The 13,340-nt window shown below is 31.8% G+C and overlaps 1 protein-coding gene across 1 annotated transcript; it reads left to right on the forward strand.

The window, feature by feature from the left end:
• Positions 1–6,516: 6,516 nt before the first annotated feature.
• On the forward strand, positions 6,517–12,595 carry LOC110803420 (probable trehalase). The gene is made up of 11 exons (XM_022008929.2): positions 6,517–7,842; positions 8,886–9,005; positions 9,683–9,798; positions 9,919–10,019; positions 10,108–10,217; positions 10,718–10,790; positions 10,878–11,033; positions 11,119–11,206; positions 11,511–11,607; positions 11,719–11,932; positions 12,131–12,595. The coding sequence occupies exons 1-11, from the start codon at positions 7,241–7,243 to the stop codon at positions 12,212–12,214; spliced, it is 1,761 nt and encodes a 586-aa protein (XP_021864621.2). The 5' UTR covers positions 6,517–7,240; the 3' UTR covers positions 12,215–12,595.
• Positions 12,596–13,340: the final 745 nt, after the last annotated feature.

Here is a 13,340-nt window from a genome sequence, read left to right on the forward strand (position 1 = left end):
CTCTTAATCGTTTTGATTTGAAATTAAAAAATTAGCGATCGGAGCGAAGTTTTTGGAAAGTAGAATCGCACAAACCTTTTTATATATTATATATTTTGTAATAGAACTTTAAGTGCACATGAACTACCCATAATTACGGGGTAAGGATAATTTTTGAAGACTAGCTATTTATTTGTTTTAAAATGCCTTATTAATCGTTGTTTTTGTATTATTTTTGCATATTACATATAATTGCATACAAAAAAAGGAAAAGTTATAGTTTTACGCGGACCCGCATAAGACCCTAGACCCTACCCATACCCTGTCGGACCTATAGGATCCGAGTAAGGGTCTTATAATTTTAGACCCTATAGGATAAGGGTAGGGTATAGGTATATGTCAAAAAGTTAGGGTCCGGGTCCGAGTCCGGGTATTACTAGACCCTACCTAGATCCTACCCATTGTCATTCCTAGTTGGGCAGTAGTATTTTGTACGGAGTATATTGTACTGGGCTGCAAAAATTTGGGCAATAGGCCCATAACCCAACACAACGACTTGTGAATTTGGTAATGTTCTCTAACTTACAATTACATGATCATTAACCATATGGATTAATTACACTGATTATACATTTACACTCATAATTTAAAAAAATGGAGCATATTGATTTTCATGGGTATGTTACTATATTTAGGGGAGGAGGAACAAAGTAAAACCATTATTAGTTCAATTGAGGGAGAATTTAGTTCTGGTAATCTGATTCTTCCTCACCTTAAGCATCGACTTTCACAAAGCCGAAATTCTTCATTATTTTTATTCATTGCATTTTCTTTTTCACATTCCCTTTTGATTCGATAAAGTATTAATTTCTGTGTTTTGAACAAAAAGATTCCTTCTTCAACTGGGCTTCTTCCCCAGATTTCAATTCCCCAAATCCTAATTTCGATTTTTTCAGCATTATTTGCAGCTGATTTTCTCGGAAAAGGCTAGGGATACACTTGGTGTACAAAGGTATCTTGCACACCACCAATTACACAATGCCATCTCACAAATCCCACTAAAAAAAGAGAGGGAAAAGCTTTCTGAAATATTTTTTTTGGGCGGCAAATATTTTCAGCCATTTGCGCCATTCTGTTCTTTGAGCGGGATTTAATTGCGCCAAAATACCCATTTTTCATATTTGCGCCAAACACCTCTTCACCTCAAATTTTCATCTTTCACCTCCACTAATAATAAGAGAACTGCAAAGAGCCATTTTTTTCTGGTTTATATTGCTAAAGCAACTGCAAAGTATGTGATTTATTTTTCCCACCCTCTGAATTTCTATTTATCATTCTATTTTCTGTCATTTTCGAATGCCTTAACTATCTAAATGAGTTATAATTTTTTTTCGAGGCATATAAAAGTCTGCCATTAAAAGAACTTCCATGGATTTAGTGATGCATATAACCTGTTTGATGAAATTACTAAGAGATTTTCAATCATATTTATTATAGTGTTTCAGTTGAGATGTACTGGAAATGATGAATTGAAAGTGACAAAAGCTGGACCTATTGCAATGGCTGGAAAAAATAGTTAATATTGCAATGGATGTAACTATTATTCGTCTTCTACGAATCTGGAGATGATGAATTGGAAGTGAAAATGTTGAACCTTTTGTATAGCAATAAACCTGTTTGATTAAGTTATGATTTTGATTCTAGAAATTGTATAGAAGATACTCCTAAATGTGTTTTGGTTGTAGAATTTGTATAAAAAATACTCATTAAAAAAAATGAATAGGGAAAAAATATATTATTTTTCAACAACCACATAGGTTCGAACACGGGTTTAGCTGGTGTAAGGGTAATCAAGTAACCAATTTAACGGGGGGTATCAGCACATCATAGTGGGCTACCTAAAATTTTATACAAGATACGATAGCTAATGAAGTTCATAAACAGTATGTATTCCGATTTCAGTATACATGTAATGATCCCACAAATTAAAACACGATCTCTTCAAATGCAACATTTATTAACAAGATATTTCACAATTAAAACACTCCGTCAAAAAATAAACCTGTGTTTGTTGAACTTATTCATCAAAAAATAAAAATAAAACAAATTTATCTGAATTACCCTTTGTGCATCAGGAATCAACTTGGGTTCATAATTCGACGTGGTGAAGACTCTCGTGATGAAATTAATTCATTTGTCAAGTGAAAGCTTTCACGACTTAATTCATTCGTGATGAAGTTATTTTCTTATTTTATTGTTTTATACGAAGAGGTGATTTGTTAATTGATACCATCAGAATTTAAAAAATATATATATATGATTAAACGAACTAAAATCATACTCCCTCCATATAGATAAAAATGTTTTATGTTGCAAATGTTAACGTGCCGATACCCCTTTGTCATCATGGACTTATGGTCATTGCTTTACCGCTTGAACTTCAATATATTTGCGATCAACATGCCTTCCAATCCTGGCTCTAGCAAAAACAATGTTTTTAAAAAATGACATCTTTTTATGAGATCATTGATTTTTATAAGTCGTATAAATTGGTATTGCAATTGTAGACGTGCTGATACCCCTTGTCATAGTGGTGGTAACTTCAACGCTTTTGCCTAACATTCACCCGTGTTCGAATCTTAACAATAGGTTAGGATTTTATTTTTTAAAAATCCCACGTTTCTTTCAATTGATGAACCAAAATCATTATGAATTTTATTTGTTGTGTTCAAAAGTAATTATAGTTGATCCTTTAAAAACAAAACATATTCTATGTACTATAAACCCTTCTCTGAAACTAAAATCATGTTATATGTAAAAAGTTGATTGTTTTGATCATTTACATAAAAGAGATTATATGTAAAACAAACCCCTCCTAAAATTAACACCATGTTAATTGTATTTGTTGTGTTCAAAACTAAATATTTTGTGGTCCTATTAAAAAAAATAGATTTACGTAAAATATACCACTCCCAAAAATTCGGAAAACTTTGATCAAAATAAATAATTGTTTAGAAATCATCTCAATCTAAATCCTATATAAAAAAATAAAAAATAATAAAAATTATGTTACAAATGTTAACAAATCATTTATGGGATGATTTTAATAAACTATAAATCATAGTTATAGAATTAAGAATATATTTTGGGTAACTCGTTACTTTTATGGAAATGATTAGATTTAGTGTAAAAATCGTCAATGTATAATTATAAGTATCATTGAAATATATATATATATATATATATATATATATATATATATATATATATATATATATATATATATATATATATATATATATATATATATATATATATATATATATATATATATATATATATATATATGTATGTATGTATAGTATCATTATGAATAATATGAGTTATTTTTAACCGCCTATACTTCGTGATATGTGTAGCGTAAAGTTTGTTTATGGGGACTAACACAAAATTTATTATCCTCATTGTTTATCAACATTGGTTGTAACAATTAATTAATATGAATATTACATTTAAAAAAAATATAAGTCAAGATCTTAAGAAAACCCAAAATGATAGTAAAGAATAATATTGAATAATACGCGAAAAATGTCCGTATGACAATAATTTGTGTCAAGTTATATATATTTTATTTATGCTAACCTAATTTTATAATGGTACACAAATAAATAAATAATTATTTAGAAATAATCTCAATTTTTTTAAAGTTATATACTCCGTATATTTTATTTACATTAACCTAATTGTATAACGTTACACAAATATTATAATTTGAATGAAAAATAAATAATTGTTTAGAAATAATTTCAATCTAAGTCCTATATATAAAAAAATAAAAAAAATAAAAATTATGTTGCAAATATTACAAATCAATTATGGGATCATTTTAATAAAAAAAATCATATTTATAGAATTGGAATGTTATTTGGGTAACTCATTACTTTTATGGAAATTATTAAATTTAGTGTAAAAATCGTCAACATATAATTATAAGTATCATTTAACTATATATAGTATGAGTTATTTTTTCACGCCTATATTTCATGTTATGTGCAGCCGTAAAGTTTTTTTATGGGGACTAACACAACATTTATTATCCATATTGTTTATCAACATTGGTTATAACAAATAATTAATATAAATATTAAATTTAAAAAAATATATAAGTCATGATCTTAAGAAAACCCAAATTGATAGTAAAATATAATATTTAATAATACGCGAAAATGTTCGTATGACAATAATTTGTATCAAGTTATATATTTTATTTATGTTAACCTAATTTTATAACGGTACACACATATTTAAATAATTGTTTAGAAATCACCTCGATTTTTTTTAAGCTATATTTTTTTTTAATTTACGCTAACCTAATTGTATAACGGTACACAAATGTTATAATTGAATGAAAAATCAATAATTGTTGTGAAATCATCTGAATCTAAATAGATAAAAATTAAAATGTCATCAGATTATAGTAGGGTTTAGGGATCATTTTAGTGAGTGATAAAGACTCGTTGCTTGCCACCATGATTATTTACAAGGAAATAACATATTATTTGAATTTGTCACAGATCATTTACGAGATCATTTTAGTGATAAAGAAATCAGAGAACTGAGCTAATTTTGTTCTACTTCGTACAATTTTTTGGTAACTTGTTACTTTTATCGGGAGTACGCGAATATTTAATGTCCCTATTATCAAAGAGGTATATTGGAAATATAACATTGGATTTATATTTACTCTAGAAAATTATTTTAAAAACTTTACTCTTAGGATCGGAAGTTCAATAAATAGTTCCTTGTACATAATTTTTGTTTATCATACTCGGCGTGTAGTCCAATGAATAGTTCTTTGATTTTCTCTAAGATAAAATGATCCCGTATAACTATCTATTCAGATTAAAAAAAATGTTGTGTTATGCATTTACAAGGATTCGAACACAGGGCCTCTATAAGATAATGTATTGCGGTGACCAATATGGCAAGGGGGTATCAGCACATCTACAACAATATCATAAATATATTTATTGTATTTATTTTAATAAGTTATTTCAGTTTCGCTTTTGATTTTCTCTAAGATAAAATGATCCCGTATAATTATCTATTCAGATTAAAAAATATATTGTGTTACGCAGTTGCAAGGATTCGAACACGGGTGCAGGGTACATAATCAAGGTGCGTCTTGGTGACCATCTTGGCAAGGGGTATCAGCACCTGAATATTTACAATACAAAGTATACAACAAGAATGATTATAGATTTTATGATAAGATTTCAATTACATCCTACTGTGTTAGATGGCAATAAAATGATCCTCTAAATACATTATATATTTTATTGAGCATGAACAAAGGAAATCTGATTCTGCGTTTCCAAGATTAATCTGAACTTCAATTGCAATTATAGATTTTATGTTGCAGTATAAATTGTTAATTTATTAAATCTGATTTTATTTAATCAGGGATTTGTTGCAAATTCATAAATTTGGGACATTCCAATTCCAATTGCAAATTCATTAATTTGGGATTTATCAATTGCAAGTAACCACCATGAATCCGCCCAAAAAATAGCACCACCACAATTTTCGATTGTCTGTGGAGGGGGAAAATGAAGGTGGCGATCATCGAAGAGAGAATTTTTTTTTTTGGGCATCGGCACGATGAAATTCTGAGGATGGAATTTAGTTAATGAACCCTAAAGCCGCCGCTAAAAGTCACGGTTCAGCCGCCGCTAAAAACTCAAGTAAAATAGATGTGTAACTCCTAACATTTTCATAAACATCTACCCAGTAAGTTGTTTACTTCTTGTTATAATACAAAATTATGACCCACCACCAAGATTAGAAAAGATAGATATAACACATGAATGTGTTATAATATTATCTACGATTATAAATGATCATTTCACCTTTACATAAATCATATGTAGAATTCTCAAACTCGGTAAAATTAGATGTCTTATAATATTATCTACAATTATAAAATGTGTTATAATATTATCTACGATTATAAAGGATCATTTCACCTTTACATAAATCATATGTAGAATTCTCAAACTCGGTAAAATTAGATTAAAAGATTTATGTTTGCAATGACTTACGTGCTGATACCCCTTGCTACAATGGTCACTACTAAGCTGTTACAACATCTACTCTATCTGCGCAAACCCGTGTTCGATTCTTCTCAAGAGGATAAATAACCAAATTTTTTTAATTGCGGATCAAAACTATTTTACGGGATCATTTTAGTCATGAAAAGATAAAAATATTAGATGATTTTTTGGTTACTCGTTTCCTTTATGGGGAATGCACTCATTGCATTTATGGGGAATTAAAGATAATTAATTGCTGATTGTTGAGAACTTAAAACAAATTTGAAATTCAAAATTTAAATTTCAAAACACATTTCAAATTTTAGTTTGAAATTTTCAAAATAGAGGAATCTTTTAAAATTGAGGTGACATATTATAAGTGGTGGTGTGCAAGATGCTCTTACACACCTTGTGTACTTCTATTATCATCCGATTTTCTCTTCAATTTCAATCGAAATTCCGAGATTTTTGTAGTTTTGGCTAAATAGATTTTAGAGTATAAATGCAGTTATTGCTTTTAATTGGAGCATTTAAGTTGATTGTGTGATTCATGCATCATGCTTATTTTGTCAATTCAGAAAGAATGTCCCATTTTTTAACAGGATTAGGGATTTTTGATTGATTACTACTTAAGCCTAAACATCTAATAAAATCAATCTCTTTTCGTGATTCATGCATCATGCTCTCGAGTGTAGGATCTAAACCACCGTATTTCCACTTAATTAATAATGGGTTTTGATTCGCTTCTAAGCAACAATCATTTGTTTTGAGTGTGAACAAAACAATAATTTGTTTTTGAGTGTGAACTAGTCCTACAACAAAGGCACAAACGTTGTTCCCTCCTTAAAATACCCTCTAATTACTCATTAATTGCACTAGGGAATCTAACTTTTTACCATTATAAATTTATAATCAAGTTCTTCATCATCTTCCCAACTCAAATTGGTTTATTAGGCCATTAATTCTCTCTCCTCTTCTCAGGAAACTTCCATTTCCATGGTTATTTGTCTGTTTAATTGATTGTTTTGTTGACTTTCTTTGTTTTTTTATATCCCCACTTTATTTTGACTTGCTTTTGTAGTCGTCGGTTTGGAAAATGATGTCTTCAATCTCAAATATTATTAAACCATTCACCCAGAATTTCAAAAACCCAGAATTTGTATCACAAAATGGCCAATTTTTGTGCTAGAAGTTACATTTTTACACTCCTTTTTTCACTATTCCTTCTAATTTTGCCAATCATGTCACACCCACAAAAAAGCTGCAGTGTTCTTGATTCAGGCCCTGTAACTTCCACAATCCCTCTCATATCTTTCCTAGAAGAAATCCAAGAAACTGCCCTCAATACCTTCGGACCCAACAATTTTGATCCTAAACTGTATATCGATTTCTCAATGAAATCTAATCTCTCCATCACTCAACAAGCCTTTTCTAAACTGCCAAGAACAACCAATGGCGGCGTCGCCTCCGCCGCGAAATTGCAAAAGTTCATCCAAGATTACTTTAATGGTGCTGGGGATGATTTGATTTATGAACATCCAGTTGATTTTGTGGTTGAGCCACATGGGTTTTTACCCAAAGTTAAGAATCATGAGGTTAGAGCTTGGGCATTGCAAGTTCATGGTTTATGGAAGAATTTGAGTAGAAAGGTTTCACCTTCTGTGAAAGAGCACCCTGAGTTGCATACCTTGCTGCCTTTGCCTGAATCATGTGTTATTCCTGGTTCAAGGTTTAGGGAGGTTTATTACTGGGATTCTTATTGGGTTATCAGGTTTGATCTTCGATCTTTATATTTTTCAACATGATTTTTTATTTTATTTTTATATTATAGATTGAATTTTCTTGGCTTTTAGTTGGTTGAGTTGCTTCACTGTGGTACGACCGGTTGTACATTGAAAATTATCGATTTGTTTAACTTAAGATAGTAGCGGGTTGTTCTTTTCCACTTGTTGCGTGGTTTGATGTTGATGTTTTATCACTTTTCATGAATTAGTGGCCGAAAGGTTCTCTCTATTTTATATTGGTAAATATAAAAAAAGAATAAAAAACAGTACTTCATGTTTTATCAAGTTTAAAACACCGAAAAAACCAAGAAGGTTGACTATGTTAGTGTTTGTGTTGTTAAGTAATGTAGTACTTAGTTTTCACCAATTTGAAAAATCTGTAATTGATGCTAAAACTTTGAACAGTCAATTTATTACTTTAATAATTGTATATGGAGGATTGGAGTGTTTTGACTTGTGAGCCAAACCTTTTCACTTATCTGAAGTTATATAATCCAGCTTTGAATATTCAATATTAGCATGATATCATCACCTAGAAAATGCTCATGTCATGCCAGGTTCTCCTATTTTTGTAAGAAGGACAATTAGTCAATTACAGATAGCGTACCGTAGTTAAACTGCCTATTATAAATTCAGAACACAAAAAACATATAATAAAGATTGGGCAGTCTGTCAGTTATACTACTATTTTAAGTTCAGCTACTATATTGCTGATCTGATTCTAATAGTTTGAATCTTGCATCTGAAATGCTGTTTACTGAATGTTCTGTTTGCATATGGACTTATGTTTTTCTCTGTTTTGAAGGATAGAGCCATTGAGGCATCTGAACTTAACAATATTTGGCTTAAATGAATGATCTATGCCCTAGATCTCTCCTATTCTCATGAAACTGCTTGAGTTCCTTATTTTATCCATGTCTATCTTGGAATATGACAAAAAAAAATAATTGATGAGACTGTAATATGCAAGTATAATAGTATGTGAGATCCTGCTGGAGGAACTTCTTATGGTATTCATCTCTTCTTGCAGGGGCTTGCTAGCGAGTCATATGCACAAGACTGCAACAGCAATTGTGACTAACCTCATTTATTTTGTTGAGAAGTATGGCTATGTGCTTAATGGTGCTAGAGCATATTACACCAATCGAAGGTGACTGACTTAATTGTGTACTACATACTTGATTAAATCATAAATGAACCTGATATTAGTGGTGAACACGATTAGGAGGCAGTATTTACTAACCTACTGTCATATCTTCATTATCCGTCTTAATAGTGGTTGGTTATAGGGTTACACTTACCACACTTGCCAAGGACTTGATCAGAGTTCTGTTTCCTGGGAAGTAAAAGAAACTATTTGGTTGACTAGAGAAAGTAAAAGTTTCTGTAAAAAGTTACACTTCTACATTAGAAAACCACTCTAGCCTTCTTACTTATTGGCATTTGTTAATTTTCGTTCAATTTTTCCTAATAAATCCCCCTTCCTTTATGACAGCTTGAACATATTTAACATTTCCATTGAAATTTGGGATTTCATTGGATAATTACATTAATAACTCCCTCTGTCTGATGCAGTTTGTCCAAGTAAACTTTAGGAAATAATAGAAGTATTAGCCAATGAGCTGGAATGAAATCAATAGTGTGTATGATTGGGTGAGTATAGCATTTGTTGAAGAGTGTGATAAGACGGACCAAAATAGAAATGTAGACAAATCGTTGCTGCATGAAATTTTGTAAATCATTTGGCTGCCAAATATTTTATACATGCTATGCAGGCAACTATCAATTAGACCACGAAGCATCTAAGGTTTTGTTTGTAATTTTCAGTCAACCTCCTCTATTGAGTTCAATGATACATGAGATTTACCAAAGAACTGGTGACATAAATTTGATTAAGAAGGCCCTTCCTGCTCTAATCAAAGAACACGGATTTTGGAACTCAGGTGCCCATAACTTAACATTTTTCTGCTTTTTTCTTTGTCTATTATTCTCAGCATTTCCCGTTATTTTCTGTTTATACTGACTCCTGCTGTTACACTATCAAAATCTACTCGTCATGATAGGTGTGCATAAGGTTACAATTCGTGATTCCGAAGGCTGCAGTCACAACTTGAGTAGATATTATGCTATGTGGAATAAACCAAGGCCGGAGTCTGCAACTATGGTATTTTCGATTTTCACTTAGCAATCAAAGAATAAGAGCTGCACACAGAACTCATTTATTTAACTCCGTTGGTTCGTCTATTCTGCAGGACAAGGAAACTGCTTCAAAGCTATCTGATGCAGCTGACAAACAGAAGCTTTACCGTGAGGTGGCTTCAACTGCTGAATCTGGATGGGATTTTAGTACAAGGTGGATGAGGTAAAGTTTCCTTGTAATCTGATTCAATTGATTAAGAATATTCATTTTCAGTTTTTGATGTTGTGTTCTTGTATATGTCATGGTTATCTCTCTTATCTGATTAATGAACATCCACCAGAGTTTCATCCGAGGTTTAAAAATTCAGAGGATAACCGTAGTTTCCTTCTTTAAATGATGAAAAATCATAGTTCTAAGTTTTCTCGTTCCATGTACTTCTAGGGTTTATACAAGATTGAATAATGGCCGGTTAACTTGTTCACGGGAAATCAGACTTCTTTGCTCAAGTATATGTAACTTCTGTGATAGAGTGTAGTAGTCCAGTGAGTAAGACCATCTAAGACTCTAAGAGGCATAGAAAATCTGTCTGTTATTGAGATATGGTCTTTCTGTCTCTTTCAAAATGTATCAAAACTCCGGTTTCTGGAGTTCATGTTGGGTTTTTATTTACATTTTGTTGGCATGTGAGTATATGGGGTGAATAAATTACTGTCTTTTTGCAGGAATTCTTCTGATCTAACAACATTGACCACTACAACGATACTGCCTGTAGATTTGAATGCATACATACTCAAGGTATGTTTTAGGTATATGGCTTGAGGTTATTTGGTGTGAGGTTATTTGGTGGTGGTAATAAGAATTTATTTTGTTTGTTTGCCACAGATGGAGTTTGATATAGCGTACTTTGCAAAAATTGCTGGAGATAACAGCATAGCTGCACAATTCCTTGAAGCATCTAAAGCAAGAGAGAAAGCGTTCAACTCTGTCTTCTGGAATGAAAAGATGAGCCAATGGCTTGACTGCTGGATCACTTGCAAGGTGACAAGTTCTTGTGAATCTTTTATGTATAAATATAATAACAATCATTCTTGTAATTTGTTAACCTTTTTAGTCAAACTCGCAGGATGATCAAACATGGGAAGTTTCTCATCAGAATCAGCATTTATTTGCTTCAAACTTTGTCCCTTTATGGATAAAGCCATTTGAATCAGGTATTTATCTTTCTGCTCTTTGTTATTCATGTCATAGCTCCTGCTTATGTTCAGGTCACTTAACTCTGGTGGTATTCCTCTGCTTTTGACAAGAAGATTACATAACTTGTTGTTCTTTGTTCCTGTAGTAGCCAAACACAGCTAACTGATCCACCATGCATTTGTTTTATAACTTACACTAATAAGATCACCTGGTTGAGTGGTAGTGGTTCGAATATATTTATAGCGATGAATACTTGTGTAGTGCATGGGATCATAATTGATGAAAGATAGTTTAAATAAATGACTTCTGTTTTTTTTGAAGCTTCATTGGCTGAGAAAGTCATGAAAAGCCTTGCAAATTCAGGCTTGGTTCGTGCTACTGGTATTGCAACTTCTTTGACAAACTCGGGTCAACAATGGTTATTTCCTCTTACCCTTCTTTCACAACTCCAATCTCTCTCTGGAAAACTTTGTTTTTGTTTTTTTGTTTTTTGTTTAGTATACTGATTCTATAGAGACTGCATAAACAGGGATTTTCCTAACGGTTGGGCCCCTATGCAACACATTATTATTGAATCTCTAGCAAAGTCTGGGTCCAAGGAAGCCTATTTGATGGCAGAAGATATAGCAATCAGGTGGATTAGGACAAACCATGCAAGCTACAAGAATACTGGAGAAATGCATGAAAAGTACGATGTTGAAAAATGCGGTGAATATGGAGGCGGCGGTGAATACATACCACAGGTATATTATCAGAATATTAGGCAGCACACGAATATTATATGAAGCCATATATTAGGCAAAGACAAGAAGCTAGTTAAACCTGTGAAGATAAAGTTGTTAGAAATTTATGTATTTTCATTTTTCAGTGTTCCTCAAAGTAAATTTATATTCTTTGATTAAATTGTTGATTTTGCGCTGATAAAATTGTTTAACTTGCAGACTGGTTTTGGCTGGACAAATGGAGTTGTATTGGCATTATTAGAAGAATTTGGATGGCCTCAGGATAGGAAGCTTGATTGTTAATGATTTGGGAGCTGAAATTTTGGTTGCTTTCAGCTTTACAAAGCAAAAAAGAGCAATAATGTATGTCTCCCCATCATTCTGGTGTTCCTAATACTAATTATTTGGATTGGAAAATCATGGAACATAGAAGTAATATTGTTCAACTGGTGGTTAAATAAGAATTATATTAAACCCGAAATACGTATAGGTTTATCGTTACCATAATCGACGAGCCCATGACAGCATTATGGATGGGTTTAATTGGAGGCAAGCTGCTACCATGATATTAGATATCATCTAATTTTTCCATGAATGTTGTTGTTTTGTTTTGCCCATTTTCTTGTTTTCCACTTCTAATTGCTGATCTGCTACTATGAACATATTATTGGTATCAACATCCAATGGATTTCTGGTGCTCTTGGTTTAAGAATCGTTATATTTCGCTTCTGTAGTCAGTCACAAATTGACCATTCACCAGTCACACTTTGAATTAATGTTGTTTTTCCACTTCTAATTGCTGATCTGAAACTCTGATCATCAGAAAGAATTAGCCTGACCAGGCACTCTATGTTAGAAAAGGATATTAGATATATGAAGTACTCCGTATTATATACTTCCTCCGATTTTTAATACTCGCAACGTTTGTGATTTCTACACTATTCACATGTTATACTTTGACTATTATTGGTGATCGATTTATACATAAGTTAAACATAGTCAAGTGGGATCTTATTAGATTCGTTTTAATATGTATTTTCAAAATATTAAACATAGTCAAGTGACAAACGTTGCGAGTAAAAATGAACGGAGGAAGTATATATATACTGCTTCAAACCAGATATATCATTCTTACTGTTTCAGGAAAGTCTGAATTATCAAATAGTGCAAAGGGGTTGTAATGGGTCGGAGGTGGGTCGGGCGATGCATCCTCCGCCTCAACTTCCTCCGTATTTATTTAAGAGATACACTTGCCCGGGCACAGGTATTAAGAAAAAGAATTAAATGAAATAAAGTAATAAAACAAGAAGGGTTGAGTATATATTTAAATAAGAAAAATATGTGGGAACCATGCCATTTTAGGGAGTAAGGGGTGGGGGTGGGGTGTTGATATATTATTTAATTAGATGGTGGGGTTGATAAGTTACTA

Source organism: Spinacia oleracea, chromosome 6, assembly GCF_020520425.1.
Source record: "Spinacia oleracea cultivar Varoflay chromosome 6, BTI_SOV_V1, whole genome shotgun sequence".
NCBI classification, from domain to species: Eukaryota; Viridiplantae; Streptophyta; class Magnoliopsida; order Caryophyllales; family Amaranthaceae; genus Spinacia; species Spinacia oleracea.

Coding starts and splice junctions, on each gene's coding strand:
- LOC110803420 (XM_022008929.2), top strand. CDS start 7,241: ATGGCCAATTTTTGTGCTAGAAGTTACATTTTTACACTCCTTTTTTCA. Junction 10,020..10,107: donor GGCCGGAGTCTGCAACTATG/GTATTTTCGATT, acceptor TCTATTCTGCAG/GACAAGGAAACTGCTTCAAA. Junction 11,207..11,510: donor GATAAAGCCATTTGAATCAG/GTATTTATCTTT, acceptor TTTTTTTTGAAG/CTTCATTGGCTGAGAAAGTC.